At 42.1% G+C, this 19,110-nt stretch overlaps 1 protein-coding gene across 1 annotated transcript in view; it reads left to right on the top strand.

The window, feature by feature from the left end:
- The window catches only part of ALLC (allantoicase), a 61,187-nt gene that overhangs the window by 13,795 nt on the left and 28,282 nt on the right, over window positions 1-19,110 (top strand). Inside the window, exons 3-7 of the mRNA XM_068279103.1 lie at window positions 5,750-5,800; window positions 8,433-8,520; window positions 9,295-9,420; window positions 12,314-12,390; window positions 15,209-15,341. Coding sequence (XP_068135204.1) covers window positions 5,750-5,800; window positions 8,433-8,520; window positions 9,295-9,420; window positions 12,314-12,390; window positions 15,209-15,341 — 475 coding nt within the window. The remainder of the gene's footprint in view (window positions 1-5,749; window positions 5,801-8,432; window positions 8,521-9,294; window positions 9,421-12,313; window positions 12,391-15,208; window positions 15,342-19,110) is intronic.

Raw genomic sequence — 19,110 nt, forward strand, 5'->3', positions numbered from 1 at the left:
CTCAGGTTTAATTTAAGAGGGGTTGCCAAATGTTTTCATATGACTGTATTACTATACATACTATTTGCATATTTTAAAGTTAATTAAAAACTTTCTGGCTTAGTGCAAATGCAAGGAAGAGCAAGTACGGTAATTAAACATGACAGTAAAGTAAAGACAGACCTTGGTTGGCGTACTTGTTTTCCATTCTGTACAGTGATTTAGAACGCTTGTGATTAAATGGCAAGCAGTGGAGCAGTGAAGCCTATGATATGTACCTTACATAAACAAGTTATTTTAGGAGTACAAGTATTTCTGTCTGATGGTCTGAAAACACCTGTTTTTATCAATTTATTTTACAGTAGGACTAAAATCAAATAAAAGAAAAGAAAACAGCTTAGCATACAGCAGGATGAATGTAATTACAGTTTCAAAGTCTTCATTTTTAAAATAATGTAGTTTTAAAGACTTTGTCCCTAGACTTGATGAGCGATTTCAGTTCACTCCATTTCCCAAAGTCCATAAACAGACGCATTCAAAGACAATAGGGGCCTTGATTCTAGCTTAAACTACACAAGCAAGATTAATGTGATAAACTTACCTTCCAGCGGCAGGTCCCGCGACATCTCCGATGGGGGCCGTGCTGCTGGCGAGTCTCCCACGTCGACATCTTCCGACGGCATCCTCGGTCTCCCCGCGGCTCTGAGTTCCAGAGCACACATGCGCAATGCGTCCAAACGGACGCACGCGAGACCTGAAAGGTCTTATACCTTAAGGAGGTGGGTCTGAGCAACATCAGTGGTGATGTCATTTTGGTGACATCACCAAACAGTAGGTGCTGCTAAACTGGGAGTGGTTTCTGGACATTTGTAATTGTATATAAGGCCAGAGCTCTCAGTCACTCACTGGCCTTGATACTAATCAGTTCGCTGGTTCTTGGCCTAGCTAGCTGTATTTTGAGCTACATTAATATATTGGGCTTGATTCACAAAAGAGTGCTAACTGTTAGCACGGCCGTTTTCACGCGAATTTTCGCATTGCGCGCGATCGCGAATTTTCGTGCAAAATGATAACATTTTCGCGTGCAAACTCAACTTTGCGTGCGAAAACGATATCGATTTCGCGGGAAAATTTGCGTTTGCGCGCGAAAACATTATCGTTTCGTGTGAAAATTCGCGATCGCGCGCAATGCGAAAATTTGCGTAAAAACGGCCATGCTAACAGTTACCGCTCTTTTGTGAATCAAGCCCATTGTGTAAGACACTGTCTTATATTCTTTTTGGGGAGGAAATGTGTGCTAGGGCTTATTTTTGGGGGTGGGAGGAGCAGACGCTATGTGTATGGGGAGGCTCTTACTGCAACTCCCTTGTGGCTGCGTCCCCCTCCGTTCCTAGTACTGGTAATTTCTCAGGTGGCAGCGGCGGCATAGTAATTAATCTGTGAGGGCGCCCTTTGGCCCTCATGCATTACGCTAGTTCGGCTCGCCAGCGCAGAGTCGACCTAGCATACTGCGTGTGGGTCAAAGGGCGCCCTCACAGATTGATTACTATGCCGCCGCCACTGGAGAAATTACTTGGAATGGAGGGGGATGCAGCCACAAGGGAGGTGCGGTAAGAGACCACACACCTCCCCATACACAAAGCGTCCCCCCAGCTAGGTCTTAATTTCGGTGTAGGTGTTATATTTCAAGCATGCTTGAAATATAAGGTAGGCCTTACTTTTGGGGTAGGTCTTACTTTAGGGGAAACATGGTATATATCTTGTAATTTATTCGTAATATTCTAGTAATATTATTGAAGTAACATCTATTGTATATTTATCTGTGTACCGACCTTTTGCCTGCCTCTTGACCTCGCTCTTGTCTGATCCTTCTGTACCTCTGCCATCTGGTACACGTGTTCGACTCGGCCTGTCCCTGACTTCGCTATTGCCTGATCCTTACAATACGACTGACATCTGACTTATGTGTATGACCCTGCCTGTTTATTGACTACGATATTGCCTAGCTACTCTGTACCTTGATATCTCTGACTTGTGTACGACTTCTGCTTGGACCTAACTAATCTTTGTATTGTACAAGCTACGTTACCTGTTCACGCTCCAGCGTGATAATTAATCTTGCCAGAGCAAGAGATTTAAATCCTTGTAGGCTTTTGCTTCATTTGCAATGCACTAAATTTTAAATGAGGCATTTTCCTGTGTTAACTGCCAAGAAGTAAAAAGAAAAAATGCAATATTATGAAGAATATATTACATGATTTTATTAAATATTAAATAAAAGTTATATTTTATGAGGTCTCAAACAGGGTCTATAATCGTGTTTGTAGTAAGAATCAGAAGTGTGTAGTTTTTTTTTTGTTTGTTTTGTTTTTTTTAACTGCCAAGAACCCAACTTAACAGACAGCATTGGATTAAAGGACAACTGTAGTGAGAGGTATATGGAGGCTGCCATATTTATTTCCTTTTAAATAATACCAGTTGCCTGGCTATCCTGCTGATCTATTTGACTGCAGTAGTGTGATGTCTGAATAACACCAGAAACAAGCATGCAGCTAAACTTGTCAGCTCTAACAATAATGTCAGAAACATCGGATCTGCTGCATGCTTGTTCAGGGCCTATGGCTAAAAGGATTACAGGCAGAGAGGATCAGCAGGGCTGCCAGACAATGGGTATTGTTTAAAAGGAAATAAATAAGGCAGCCTCCACATACCTCTTGCTTCAGTTGTCCTTTAAGAGTGAATCTGTGAGAAGAAGAAGGAGAAGAAGATGGAGAAGAATGAGAGACGAAGAAGGAGAAGGAGAATATGGAGAGAAAAAGGAGAAAGAGAAGAAGAAGAAGAAGGAGAAGGTGAAGAAGGAGATGAGATCAAGGAGAAGAAGGAGAAAGAGAAGAAGGAGAAGAAACAGTTCGATAGCAGCTTTGAATTAAAATGGGCCTCCCTGGTCACCATGTGCTGGTTTGAATAATGTATAAGTATGACGGCCTATGTTAGGCCAGTTTTCTCCTGTGGATCTCTTCCTTCTAACTCAGTGCTCCCCAACCCTGTCCTCAAGGCCCACCAACAGTGCATGTTGTGTAAAACCCTTACAGGTAGTTAATTGGCTTAGCTGAGACACTAATTAACTAATTAACCCACCTCTGAGTGTTTGTGGTTTCCTGCAAAACTTGTACTGTTGGTGGGCCTTGAGGTCAGGGTTGGGGAGCTCTGTTCTAACTGTCCTCAGAAACTATTACTTATTTCTTAACGTGTTATACTGACATGGGTTAATTACTTACTTTTTATACTTCCATTGCTTGTTGATATACATTGTATCTCCGACTATTGTATTGTGCATCAGATCAAACCACGCCTGTAAGCTCATTTTTTATGTGATTAAAAATATTTTTATTGCCTCCCTGTGTGCCCAACCCTCCTGGACGGTGCCCTGGAGGGTGTGAGTGATCCCATGATGGTAACGCAGCCTCTGCATTGGTGCAGAAGGACAGCATGAGAGGGGGGTGTGCATACAGATTAACCACTTTACCACCACCAGTACTAGTTTCAACGCTCCTGTGTTTACATAAATATAAAACAAATAAACACTTGGCTCTGTTTCTATTTTTAGAACACACTAACTCTGTATCTGCATCTTGTGGCCAAAAAGTAAAACCACATCCAAATACCCTATTATACACCTTCCCATAGAAAAAATGAAATCCATTTTCATATTTTTTAAAAACCCTTTGGGGTCAAGTGGTTAAAGTGGTCTAACACCCAGCATTTCAACTTTGCTTTAAAAGATGGCTTACAGCTTATAAACTATTATGCCAGATTTTTTTTAGCAGAAATTCACTGAATGGATTAAACATGACATTTTAGTGCTGCATTTAGCTAGAAATCCTCCTCTGTGCTTGCTTGTTCAGTTACAAATGTATCTATCTACAATGTAACAAACAAACACTGCTCTGAGAGAACAAAGAGGGCTTCCCCGGCAGGCTTTTCAAAGGTCTATTTGTATTCCAAATAAAGATACATTTGTAACTAAAGATAAGAACGGATGCGGATTCCTAGTTAAATCCAACACTAAAATGTCATGTTTAACCCATTCAGTGAATTTCTGCTTAAAAAAAAATCTGGCATAATAGTTTGTAAGCTGTAAGCAATCTTTTAAAGCAAAGTTGTAATGCTGGGTGTTAAACCGCTTTAAGTAGCTAACATTGTGGGCACATAACAGGTGTACAAAATGACTTTGAAACTATTGCAGACCAGAGGCAGCGATACACCCATAGCTTGCCACCTAATAAGGCAAACAGATCAATTCCTGCTCTAACCCTGACCTGGGAAGGATTGAATCCTTCCACACACTACACACAGATTCTCAATAGATTTTACCATAAAATCTATTGAAAATCTATTGAACCGCAGTTTTTCACTGCTCGATAGAGTGCACGGTTGCAGGCTGTGGGTTTACTGCCGCTCCCTAATCTACCCCCTTGTCACATGTCAGTTCATGTATGCTTTAAAGCGAGGTTGTCACTATAAAAATCAAATTTCAACAGCAACTGGTCTGAGTGTATTAAGTGATAAAGATGCTAATCCTGCATTTAATATTTTCAAAACTTTCTCTGCTGTTATAGTTTGGAGTTATCACATACCTTAGGAGCACTGGCCCTTTAATTGCCATTGCCAAACAGTTGCATGCTGGGGGGTCTTTTTATATATAATATATTCATCCTCTTCCCTTTATTTCCCCCTCCTTCTAATGACATAAGACAGTGCACTTCCTAGTAGACCTCAGTGGGGGTGTCTGAAGACTCTGGGAAGAGGGGGGTAACGAATACACAATTAGCAAGAGGATAAAAAAGAGCGAGGGAAGAAATGATGTCAGGAGGTCAGAGGTAACCAAGATGGACACTGTCTGGAATAGGATTCTCTGCTTTTTCCTTTATAAAATTCACAGGAATCATAACGTGAACAGTGCAATACATCTGTTATGTAAGTAGAACTAGTATTGATCTACTTTATATATGTGTTTTTTATTTCTAGGTTAACATGGGTGTCACTTGTTCTTTAAAGAGAATCTGTATTGTTAAAATCGCACCAAAGTAAACATACCAGTGCGTTAGGGGACATCTCCTATTACCCTCTGTCACAATTTTGCCGCTCTTCGCCGCATTAAAAGTGGTTAAAAACAGTTTTTAAAAGTTTGTTTATAAACAAACAAAATGGCCACCAAAACAGGAAGTAGGTTGATGTACAGTATGTGCACACTTAGAAAATACATCCATGCACAAGCAGGCTGTATACAGCCTTCCTTTTAAATCTCAAGAGATCATTTGTGTGTTTCTTTCCCCCTGCAGTTCTCATGCACTGAAGTTTCAGGCTGCTCTTTTCTTCCTGCAAACAGCTTTGCCCTTAATTGTAATTCCTCAGTATGTGAAAGCCCAGCCAGCTCAGAGGATGATTTATCCAGCTTGTAAAAGATAAGAGAGAAGAGAGAAGCTGCCCTAATCTTAATAATACACAGGCAGTGTGCATAGAGGGGCCTGAAAGGGGGAGTTCATAGCAGAACCACAACACTGAAGAACTTGGCAGCCTTCCAGACACAGGCCGACAAGTCTGACAGGGGAAAGATACATTGATTTATTACAGAGACTGTGATAGCAGAAAGTGCTGCAGTAAGCCAGAACACATTAGAATAGCTTTTGGAACTTGTAGGATGATAAAAAACAGGATGCAATTTTTGTTACGGAGTCTCTTTAAGGTTCACAGTTACATTTCTTTTTAGGTGATATTTGCAACAGATGATTGGTTCGCCGCTGCAGAAAATTTGTTGAAAGTAAGTCTTTCCAGATATGATTGCTTTGTGTGTACTTTTATTTCAAGAAAGATTGCTTATCCCAAGGTTGTTCTACCTAATGCTGATACCCATTTATTTATCACTATCACTAACAGTATCGCGAAAAAAGTAGGCAGTTAAAGAGAAACTCCGACCAAGAATTGAACTTTATCCTAATCAGTAGCTAACACCCCCTTTTACATTAGAAATCTATTCCTTTTCACAAACAGACCATCAGGGGGCAATGTATGACTGATATTGTGGTGAAACCCCTCGTACAAGAAACTCTGAGGACTGGCAGTTTCCTGTCTGTGAACCTTGTTGCATTGTGGGAAATAGCTGTTTACAGCTGTTTCCAACTACAAAAAAGCATGCAGCAGCTACATCACCTGCCAACAGTAAAAATGTCACCATGTAATACATGTCAGAATGTAAATCAGGGATTTAAAAGATTTTACAATGGGCAAACACTGACTAAATCATTTATACATAATTAGGGTAAAAATGAAGCACTTTTTTATTACATTATTTTCACTGGAGTTCCTCTTTAAAATCTGACAGAACCAACAGTTTTGGGGCCAGTCCATCTCCTCAAGGGGGGTTCTCAGGGCTTTATTTGTTTTCAACAGCATCTGAACAGCAGTTGCAAAGTCTAACTGACAAAATAGTATGCAAGTGAGTAGGGAGGCTGGCTGGTATCTTATTATTTTGGTAGTTGTTCCTGCTGTTCAGGAAATGCTGTTGAAAACACTGAGAATACCCCATGAGGAGATGGACTGGCACAAAACCTGTTGGTTCTGTCAGATTGTAACTGCCTACTTTTTCACAATAGTGGTCCTTTAAGATTCTGTATATAGTCAGTTATACAGTAACGTCTCAGAGATGTTGGGTGGGAAAGACTAAAATGTGACTGTTGGGTTCTCACTCACTCCCTAAAGCTGATAACTAAATTGAACTTAAAAAAATCCATGTAACTGTTTCAAGATTTTAAAAAACAGCCAAATATTATGCCATGTCTTCCTGTTCTATCTGTGGATGTAGGGAGGCTTAAAGAAAACCTGTAATTAAGAAAAAGTCTCCTGGGGGTACTTACCTCGTGAGGGAGAAGCATATGGATCCTAACGAGGCTTCCCCTGTTCTTCTCTGTCCCTCCATTGTCCAGCTGCAGCCCCCGAAGTGCGGCGATGTAAATATTTACCTCCCGGGATCCAGCGCAGGCGTACTAGCGGATCTCCCTTCAGGATAAGGCGGAAAAAGCCGAACCCGATCGATCCTCTCTACTGCGCAGACACGAGTCCTCTTGCACCCGCACAGTTGAGCGGACACGATCGGGTTCGGCTATTTCTTCCTTATCCCAAAGGAAGAGCTGCTACTGCGTCTGTGCTGGATCCCGGAAAGGGAAATAAATCAGCGCTTGTCAGGGAGGATTGCAGAACGCTTCGGGGAAGCCAGCACTGGACTGCCTGCAGCTACAGGAATGGGGGAAGCCTCATTGGGACCTCCCGAGGTGAGTACCCCTCAGGGGATTTTCTTTTTGTTATAGAGTCTCTTTAAGACGTGGTTGGTCTGCCTCTCCCGAGAGTCTATGGTGTGTCCAAGCTCAGACCAGGGCTATTGTTCTGCTCATCCAGCTCCCTCCTACGCCCTTTATAGCATCAAAACACATCACTAGCCTCTAGACTAGCAACAATTCTGTACAGCAACATAGTTTGGTTGAAAAACGACATCGGTCCATCAAGTTCAACCACAAAGGAGAAAGAAATAAAAAACATCCAGAACCCGGACATATCCCAGTTGGCACCGAATTCACACATATCCCAGTTGACACAGAACCACTGCTGAGGGATTTGAGTCCCAATTCCTGTGTGCAACAGGAAATGTACTTGTGTAGAAGAAGTAGAGGTCTTGATATATTACACATTGAATAGGCGTTTTTTGCTCGGGCGCTGAGTGATACCAATAATAATAATTTAATAATAATGGTCATGTTCTGTTACCGCAATTTTACTATCTAGCCAAATTTAGTTTAGGTAAAAGCCAAATGCCAGTATATAGCACTGTGTCTTGTTTATAGTCTGATGCTTGTAACGGTTACTCCTAAATCTACCTGATGAAGTAGGTTGCTCCTGCAAAACGCATTGCACTGTGGAGTATTCCATTAAGTTTGAAATTGACAAAATCGAGTCATCTTTGGGGAGGTAAGCCCAAAGCATATTCTCCATTGTTTTTCAGCTTTGGAGAAGCTCAGTCAATCAAGGACAATAAAATGCAAATACACTTCTTTATCAGTGGCGTAGCTAAGGAGCTGTGGGCCCCGATGCAAGTTTTACATGGGGCCCCCCAAGCACTCTATACATAACAATTGATACGGCGCACCAAAACTTGCCAATGGCAACTACAGTGTCAGAGGTGCAAGAAGAGGCTGGGAAACAGTTTGTTAGTGATTACTACTATTCACAGCATCTATAGAAATGATTATTATGAGCACAGGACCAATAGAGAGGTAATAATGTAGATGAGGGAGAGCCCTTCGGGGCCCCTCTGGCCCAAGGGCCCCGATGCGGTCGCTACCTCTGCACCCCCTATTGCTACGCCCCTGTTCTTTATAAACCTTTTACGCCTCTTCCTTCAGAAAAGCGATCCAGAATTTAAAACTGGCCTCTTTACAGACTATGGCAAATGGATGGATGGATGGGAGACGAGACGCAAGAGAATTCCAGGTAACAAGGAACACCTTTGAGAAATCATTTAAAGGGTTTGTATGTTCTCCCCGTGTCTGCTTTACTGTTTCCTCGGGACACTCCAGGTTTCCTCCCACATCCCAAAAACATACACACAAGTTAATTAGCTTCCCCCTAAAAATTGGCCCTAGACTACAATACATACACTACACCAGAGATGTCAAACCGGTCCTTCGAGGGGCGAGGTCCTCACGCATTTTTGGCACAGCTCAAATTAATTGATGGGTCTGAATCAGGAAAGGTGTGGTCCATCAGGTAGAACACATTCCTCTCTTTCTCAGTCCATCCTAAACACTGGCATGGATCTAACCCTCCAGGCCTGGAGTTCAACACCTGATGCATATACTGTATAGACATATGACTATGGTAGCATTTATTGAGCCCCTTTGAAGGACAGTTAAGCGACAAGATAATATACTTTGTACAGCGCTGCGGAAGATGTTGGCGCTATACAAATACTTATTAATAATAATAAAGGGTTACTCCACTTTACTACAAGTGTACCGGGAGGATGGCAAGGAAGCAGACAAACTACACGGAGCTGGAAGAAGCCCCAGGTAAGTATACATCCTTTTGGTATCATTGTCTCAGATACACTTTACTGATAATGACAAAGATAACAAGGGTGTTCCAGTAAAATAGTACACAAGGAACCCGACAAGTATATAGAGGTAATTAGAATGACCAGAACTGAGTTCTGTCTCTAAATGTGATGAAGGAAACCTCATAGTAAACCATATTTGCTTCCTTCAGGTCATGACTGGTGTATTACTGAACTGGGAATTGCAGGGATAATACACGGCTTTCATGTGGACACACGATTCTTCACAGGAAATTACGCTCCTCGTATCTCAGTGCAGGCCGGATGTCTGCAGCCAGGTAACTGCAATAAATATGCTGTATGTCCAACTACGAGTCAAATCCTGTTTTAGTGGTGGTGGTGGTGGTGGGGGGTGTTAAATACTAGAGCTAATAACTATCATAGGCCTTACATTCATAGGCTTATGATATCAATTTACTTTCAGTTTACAATTAATTTTACATCAGTTGATTCCCCAGCTATACCAGCATATGGAAAGCTGAGGTCTACCTAAGTTTAGCCTGATCTTGAATTGAACTTAAACTGAAGGACAATTGATCAACTAAATTTGAGCTGAACCTGACAACAAAGTGATTTTCACCTGAACTTGAACTAATGTCAAGCCAAATTTAAAAAGTATAGTACTGTATTTTTTGGACTATAAGACTCACTTTTTCTCCCCCAACAGTGGGGGGAAAAGGTCACTGCGTCTTATAGTCCAAATGCAGGGAGTTTCTGACTTGTGAACGCCTGCCAATACGAACCTCCAACCCGCCACAATGTTGTGGACTCCCTTTACTGTGCCCATGCAGTGGAGGACACAGGGGGACAAATGGAGGGCACAGGGGGACAGAAAGGGGCATAGAGGTGGATACAAGGGGACACAAAGAAGCATAGAGGTGGACACAAGGAGGACAAATGGGGGACACGGGAGGACACAAAGGGGACAGAGGAGGACACAGGGAGGAGACACAAGAGGTACAAGGGGGCATGAGGTACAAAAGGGGCATAATCTACAAGATTCCCCTTCACCATGGATGCACCAGGTTTAGAGTATATGTTTTCCCCCTGGGTTTAGTCCTCTAAACCTAGGTGTGTCTTATGGTCAGGAGCGTCTTATAGTCCGAAAAATACGGTATCTTATAAGATGACATTTGAAAATGAAATTCATGATGTAACCTCCTTACTTTATACCAAAAAATCTCTATACAAACATGCTCACTCATCTAAGTATGCATGTGCTGAGGGGGAGAAAGGAAGGGAACCTAAAATGGCTTTAACTCACTAAGCATTACTGCATGAGGTAAAAAAAAAAAGGTATTTTACTGAAGTGTCAATTCACTAACGCACTGTGCTCCATCGTTTACATTGTGTGCGTCGCTCAAAGACTTGCATAACAGCAGGCTCCATGCCTTAATGAGAAAAAAAGAGAAACCCTAACCAAGAATTGAACTTCATCCCGGTCAGTAGCTGATATTCCCTTTTCCATGAGAAATCTACTCCTTTTCTCTAACAGATCATCAGTGGGTTTGTATGACTGATATTGTGGTGAAACCTCTCCCACAGAGTGAAGTCAGGACCATGGACACCGTGGAAGCCTTGTTGCATTGTGGGAAATAACAGCTATTTACAGTTTTTTCCAACTGCCAAAAAAGAAAGCAGCATCTCCTTCCACTGACATCACCTGCCAGCAGAAAAAATGTTGCCATGTGATAAATGTCAGAATGTAAATCAGGGAGAGGAAAGATTTTAAAATGGGCAAACATTAACTAAATCATTTATACATAATTATTGTAAAAATGAAGCACTTTTTAAAAATATTTTTACTGGAGTTCCTCTTTAAGCAATGGTGCCTGCTGTTATGCGCTGCAGCCCTTGAGTCTTATTGGAAGCTTTGCAATAAGTGTGCAAGGCTCCCTAGACTTGCACTGCTTTTGCGGCCCCTTGCCGTAATAAAGAGTAACGCAATGCACGTCTACCCTGCAAGTGTAAGGGCCTAAGACTGTTAGCACATTGAAAAATGCAACAGAGAGCAACGTAGATGCCATGCTTTTTGTGTTCGTGGCTGGATAGTGTACTGGTGAAGAGCTTTGCCTCTAACACAGGAAACCAGGGTTCAAATCTTGGCTCTTCCTGTTCAGTAAACCAGCACCAATTCAGCTAGGAGTCCTTGGGCAAGACTGCTAACAGGGATTATGCCTACTGAGCGCGCCCTAGGGGCTACAGCTCTGGCGCTTTGAGTCCACCAGGATACAAATGCTCTATGTCTTGTGTACACATGGCCACCTGCATTGTGGAGTGAAATGTATGGTGCTCAGTATTCTTTGTGAACTTCTAGGCTTAGCATAACACATCACATGCATTCAAAAATGGCCAAATTTCAGTGCAGTCGAAAGACGGTTCTTCCTGCTATAGTAAAACTCTTGTGTGGCATTAAAAACTCTTCCCACTCCAAGTTGTAGCAGCTCAGCAGGACATGTAGTTTGGGCCCCGGCTATTGCTGGCAGCCGAGTTGCCTAGTTGTACATAAAGGGGAAACCGAGAGCCCAAAATAGTGTATTGGAATAAGGAGAAGAATAAATTGTAAGCGATTTATACTCACAAACCGGGGTTACCGTACAGACAATCACTGTAAATGCAGATGGGGAGATTAGGCCTGTCCCCACTCAGGACTAAGATGTCGCTCTCTGTAGATCAGGAAAAAAAGGGTATACACACCCCTCCACCTCGGGGGTGGACACTGGTATCGTAGAAGGTGTACAGAGGCGCCAAAAGGATAAAACATGCTAAAATTGTTAAAACGTTAGGGAGGTAGTGGTGGTCTAACCAACCCCAAACAGACACAAAGCTGTTGATTTTTCAGCACGAAAAATGTATTCACATACTCCAATTAAAACAGACAACGCGTTTCGCAGGTATATTCCTGCTTCCTCGGGCAATAACAGAATGAGTATCACACAGCAAGGAGTCTAATACACAACTAGCGCCACTGGGTTGCCTAGTTGTTTTGCTAATATGAGCACCATCTATTGTCTGCACCCAAATTAGTCACTGAGTGCCGCTATAGCCGTAATTTGCAGTGCTGAAGTCATCGGCGCAGTGTTGCGCTAAATTTAGCTGTCTCCTGCCAGACCTGCTTGTCTATGTATATTAAATTAGCATGTAATAAATAACTATTTTTTGTTCTCTTAGAGAAAATAACATTACCACAACGTGGTAACAGAACAGGATCTGCTGCCTCAGAAGAAGATTATAAAACCATTGAACAAGTATGAAAACTAGAACAAATAACAATGATTTAAGATGCTCATGTAACAATCTGTCACATATGTAGTAGTGCCTTGCAATGCACAACTCTCATCATCACACAAAATAACTGGAAGCAGTAAAAAAAAGGGCACCGGCAGCTAGTGGACGAAAAGGGCACCGCCATTCACTCCCATAATAAATATCGTTTGATGGGCACCCAACAGGAAAAAAAGATGCTGGAGATTATTAACGTTTTATAACTGCTCCCGGACATTATTAATGTTTTCAAACTGCGCCCGTGACAACTCACGTTTACAAATATACTAAACATATTTATCGTATTTAACTAAACCGTTATTTAAAATGTTATCACTTACTGTTTGTAAAACATTATTATCCAGAGATCAGTAAGTAAATCGTAATATAGTTTTTACAGTCACTATTTGTAAAACATTATTATCCACACAATAAAGCGATCACTAAGGGTGGTCTTAGCGTTAGGCACCACCAGGGGGGATTTAGGGTTAGGCACCACCATGGGGGTCTTAGGGTGAGGCACCACCAGGGGGGTTTTAGGGTGAGGCACCACCGGGGGGGGGGGGATTTAGGGTTAGGCACTACCAGGGGGGTCTTAGGGTTAGGCACCACCATGGGGGTTTTAGGGTTAGGCGCCACCAGGGGGTCTTAGGGTTAGGCACCACCAGGAGATATTTAGGGTTAGGCACCACCAGGGGGGTCTTAGGGTTAGGCACCACCAGGGGGGGGGGGTCTAAGGATTAGGCACCACCAGGAGAGATTTAGGGTTAGGCAACACCAGGGGGGTCTTAGGGTTAGGCACCACCAGGGGGGTCTTAGGGTTAGGCACCACCAGGGGGGTCTTAGAGTTAGGCACCACCAGGGGGGTTTTAGGGTTAGGCACCACCAGGGGAGTCTTAGGGTTAGGCACCACGAGGAGAGATTTAGAGTTAGGCACCACCAGGGGGGTCTTAGGGTTAGGCACCCCCAGGGGGGTCTTAGGGTTAGGCACCACCAGGAGAGATTTAGGGTTAGGCACCACCATGGGGGTGTAGGGTTAGGCACCACCAGGGGGGTCTAAGGGTTAGGGATAGGTACAGGGAGGGTTCTGTGTGAGAGTAGCGATAGGTTTAGTTGTAGTAAAATGTTAGTAATGTTTATTAATGTTTTACTACAGTTATTTTTCATTGTTACAAACAATATTTTCAGATTTTATTACATGAAGAAACGATAAATGAAGGTTATACACAATATTATACATATATTATCGTTTTTTAACAAACGTAATTATAAGTTTCACCTTTAAAACAGGGCCGATTATCGTATTCACAATTTGCAATTTTATAGACATTATTAAAGGTTTTCAATTCGTAAAACATTATTGTAAACGAAATACAACACAATATTTTTTATAAACGTTATTGCCACTTATCGTTTACACCTCGCGCCTTTTTTCCCCGACGCCTTTTTTGCATGTACGCAAATAACTAATACTGTAATAGAATTACAGTCTTTTTTATTTAAAGGACCACTAAAGCAAGCAGTTAAAATCTGACGGAACTGATAGGTTTTGGACTAGTATATCTCCTCATGGGGGATTCTCACCATTTTCTTTGTTTTTAAAAGCATTTCCAAAATGGCAGTTGCGAAGTCTAAATGTCAAAATTATGAATAGGGAGGCTGGCTGGTGTCTTACTATTTTGGCAGTTAGACTTAGCACTTGCTGTTCAGGAAATGCTTTTGAAAACAAAGAAACCCCTGAGAATCCCCCATGAGGAGATGGACTAGTCCAAAACCTGTTGGTTCTGTCATATTTTAACTGCTTTCTTTTCTTGTTTAATGGTCCTTTAATATCTACCTCCTAACTATACGGGTTATAAATGTTATAAAGGTTACTACCAAACTTTTCTTTGTATCCTACATTTATACTTTAAAATCAAATTTAAAGATTTGAATCACTCTGTTTGTTATTACTATACTAATGTGGGGCGTAGCGTTGCAGGAGCGCAACTGAGGGGAAAAGTCACATTGCATGCATGTTATACTTGTGGTGCGACGCATACAGTGCATGCAAAGTATGCTTCACTGCACCTGGTAAAACTCTTTGGGGTTGATTCACTATAACAAATAGCATGCCTTATCAGAGTTAACATGTCTTATCAGAGTAGCATAGCGAGTGCCACAAACATATGCCTGCTAATTGGCAATGATGAGAGCTCCACTCATCCTGCCCTGAGCCCCTGCGAGTCCAATCACCTTAAAGGACATTATCCCCGCACTTTGATTGGCCCAATAGGTTGTCTGTCACTTGACAGGAAACTTGACAGCCAGCCTATTGGGCCAATCAAAGTGCAGGGATAATGTCCTAAAGTGACTGGACCTGCAGGAGCTCAGGGCAGGACGAGTGGAGCTCTCATCATTGCTAATCAGTAGCACTTGCTGTTCAGGAAATGCTTTTGAAAACAGGCATAAGTTCATTGGGCATAAGTTCTTAAGCAGGCATCAGTTCTACTCTGATAAAGCATGTTAACTCTGATAAGGCGTGGTACTCTGAGAAGGTGTGTTAACTCTGATCAGGCACGCTATTTGTTATAGTGAATTAACCCCTTTATGCAGTAGTACGCCACATACGCACCACTATGCAGCAACGCACTGCTAGCATGCCAATGTGAACATACCATTACAATATAACCGCAATGTGATTATATTGTCCAAAGCAACGCAACATCATTACAATATAAAAATAGCCTTAACTGTAATCCTCCAATTCTGGAAGTGTTAACACAAACTTTTTTTAACTTAACTTTTTTACTTTGTTTAAAGTTAAAGTCAGATAAGTGGGACTACCTTCTAAACATGACAGAACTGAAGCCTGGATATCAGGAGAGCAGCCACAGTTACTTCCATGTCAGCTCTAGGAAAAGATGGACACACATTAGACTTAATATCCACCCAGGTAAACCGTTACAGGTGATTGTTCAGGATTGTATATGAATGAAACCACAGCATGAGTACATCTGTCTCACAATGTTATTTAGTGATCCATAATGACTTATAGGAACTCTTGTTTTCCATTGTTCTCCCCCCACTGGGCATCAATGGATTATGTGCTGTTTGTCATCTCCCTCCGCCTCACAGAACAGGCTGCTCCGCGGTGGCTGATTAGCAATAGCATGTGTGTTCAACAATCCTGACTAAAACTGGCGTCTGTATGGATACCCCCCACTCACTCACGCATGTTTTCTTTACTGCCACTGTACACTGTAGAGGCCATACTGGTATTTCTGGAAGAAGGAGGCACTCCACAGGCTTGAACTTGCGTTCAGTTTATTGCATGTCGTTACACTACATGTTTCGGGCTCCGCCCTTCATCAGGTGTAACCACCCACTTCCTCCACCTTCAATATATGCCCCTGACTCCTCCCATAAAGGGTGGGTCAGGTCCACCATTAATGTACAATTCAATGTCCCCTGTTACTTCACAGGTTCTATATATGCATACATATAAACACTAATGTGTAAACCCAGTGTACATTTCACAACAAACATAACTAAAAAATTAAACAAGTAAATACCAAAATATATCCAAAAATATATATATATCATACAGAGTCACTTGCACAGGGCACTACCCCTAGGGGTCTACCCTGGATAATCTGATGTAAGGCTACGCTCTTGGCATGTTAGTTCACTACTTCCATAGGTATACTCTATTTTACATACAGTTACTTGTCAGTTTCATGGAGTACAGCAGCACAGTTCATTTCCTGCAAAAAAAAATCATAAGAAACATTTTAAGTTTACTTGCTCATTCAAGCCTCTCGGTGATACAGAGTCTAATGATCTGATCCATCTAATCTCTTTCTGAAGCAGCAAACGTTCTCTGTCACCCCCTCTTGGTAAAGGTTCAACCTGATCTAATACTAGCCATCTTAATTGAATCGCATTGTGGCCATGTTCAACAAAATGTCTGGATACTGAAGTCTCATGACGTTTTTCCCCTTTGGAATATCCCTTTATGTTATTTTTATGTTCTTGTATACGGGACTTCACCCCTCTGGTGGTTTTACCCACATAGAACAGTCCGCAGGGGCATTTAAGGGCATAGACTACATATTCACTCTCACAAGTGTAGTATCCTGTGCACCTAACCTTTTCGCCTGTGCGGGGATGTGGAAACCAATCCCCTTTGATTACAGCTCCACAGCAATTACATGATAGACAAGGGAATGTTCCTATCCTCTTGGTCCCCAAGAACTTGGGTCTCTTCTTTCTAGCCAGGTCTTTATTGCTCACCATCTCACCAATAGTTTTCCCTCTTTTATAGGCAAATACAGGATAGTCCTTAAACAAGTAGCCACACTCTTTGTCATTTTGCACAATAGACCAGTATTTCCTCACAGCTTTGCGGACAGTCCCTGATAGATCATTGTATTGTAGTACATAGGGGATTCTCTGTTGCCTCCTTCTTTGTAATCTACTCTGAAATACCAGCTGATTTCTGTCCATAATTCTAATCTGTTCTTTGAGGTTCTTTAATGTTTCTAGCTTATACCCTTTTGCTTTAAATTTCTCAAGTAGCTGATCTGCCGCTTTCATGTAATCCTCATCGGTTGAGGAGATACGTCTTGCCCTGAGGAATTGACTCTGTGGTATGGCTCTCTTGCAATTGGGTTCATGATAGCTATCTGTTCGTAATAGGCTATTCCTGTCTGTTGCTTTGCTATATAGGCTAGTGACTAATTTGCCCTCTTTCTTACTGATCATTACGTCCAAATAACTAATGGATGTCTCTGATGTCTCTGCTGTGAATTTGATGGTATTATGGGAGGAGTTCACCTCTGTCATAAACTCAGAGAACAGTTCCGGTGAACCTTCCCAAATAAGCAAAATATCGTCCACAAACCTGTAATATGCAATGATATGCTTGTTGTATTTTCTGTTATTCAAAATTACATCCTTTTCCAGGTTGTTCACGAAGATATTTGCAAAAGACGGGGCTACCGGGCTTCCCATGCTTGTTCCCTGTCTCTGAATATAAAATGAATCCTCAAATTTAAAATAATTCTTACGCAATATGATTTCCAGACAGTCTAGCATGAAATAGATTTCTCTATTAGGCATGGAGGTCTCAAGGAGCAGTTTTTCTACTGCGTTCATTCCTTCCTGGTGAGGGATAGAAGTAAATAAACTTTGAATGTCCAATGTGCATAACATTGCCTTCTCAGGTAGATCTTGCAGTCCATGCAATCTCTGCAATAAATCATTAGTATCTTTCAGACACGTAGGGATGTTGGTAGCTAACTTCTGCAAGGTTGTATCTACATATTGTGCTAATGGATATAATATGGATCCCCTGCTGGCAACTATGGGTCTACCCGGAGGATTCATAAGGTTTTTATGTACTTTGGGCAGTAAATACAGTAACGGCACTTGCGGGTGTTCTACAGTGAGGAAGTTGGCCATAGATTTGTCAATCAATCCTTCCAGCACAGCGTCACATATCAAGTTGTCAATGCTTTTCTTTATTTCCCAAGTGGGGTCATATGCACACATGTCGTAATGTCCTGGGCATTCTAATTGCCGTTTGGCTTCAGCTATGTAAGCGCTACGGTTCATTACTACAATGGCTCCTCCCTTGTCTGCTCTCAGAATGATAATCTCCTGTCTACCACTCAGAGATTTTAGTGCTTTTCTCTCATCGTAAGATAAGTTATTCTTGACATGTTTCTGTTTTCTATTACTCTTATCTATTTCCACCATTACTAGCTTCTCAAACAAGTTAATTGAGGCATTATCTATGTCGGGAGACCAGTCACTTTTTTTATGTAAATTGGTGCTAATCACATCAGGCTTATCTTTGAAAAACACCTTTAACTTCAACAGTCTGACGAATCTGTATAGATCCACTTCTGCCATCAGTTCATCAGATTTATAAGTGGGAACAAACCCCATTCCTTTGTTCAACACAGACAGTTCAGTTTTGGATAATACAGCGTCAGAGATATTAATGACAAGGTTGCTTACCTCTGGCTGTACTGAGTCCTTCTCGGATATTGATCTCTTGGGATCGGTTGACGTGGATTGCGGCGTCCTAGATGTACGTCTGCCGCCTCGTCTACCTCTACTCTGCCTGGTCTGAGGTTCCCCTTGGCCTTGCGAAAAACCTGCTGGGATGGCATGCTGTTTGAGTCGGCGCTCTCCGCGCCAGTGGATTCCCCTTCAGTAGCGCTATCTGCGATGCGTGTATGGCGTCTCCCCCACTGTGTTTGCAGTTTCCGCCTTGATCCGGAAGTTCCTCGAGGATGACCTCTACCACTTCCTGCAGGTCCCGGAACACCAGCTGGGTATGTGCGCGTTCTCCGTCTTTCCTCACGCCACGTGTAGACCCGGTCATTCTTGTAATCCTCAGCATCTCTCTCTTTTTTGGACTGTTTTCTAGCGACAATCGTTTTCTTCATTTCTGCCAATCCCATTTCCATATCATTGTCCATCACATCATAGGAAGCTCCATCCGTCAGTTCTCGCACTTCTTTCTCCAGTATACCAATTTCTCTTTGGAACTCACTCAATTGAACCTGCAGACGATCGATGGTAAGTACCATAACATCTTTGCTGCATTTATTCAGGATCTCAAAGAATCTACTTTGAAACGTAGTATCATCTGTGAGTAAAGTTGATCGTAAACTTACTCTGTAACCTCTTGGTATTTGTCCTGCTCTGAC

This window comes from Hyperolius riggenbachi, chromosome 4, assembly GCF_040937935.1.
Source record: "Hyperolius riggenbachi isolate aHypRig1 chromosome 4, aHypRig1.pri, whole genome shotgun sequence".
NCBI lineage: Eukaryota > Metazoa > Chordata > Amphibia > Anura > Hyperoliidae > Hyperolius > Hyperolius riggenbachi.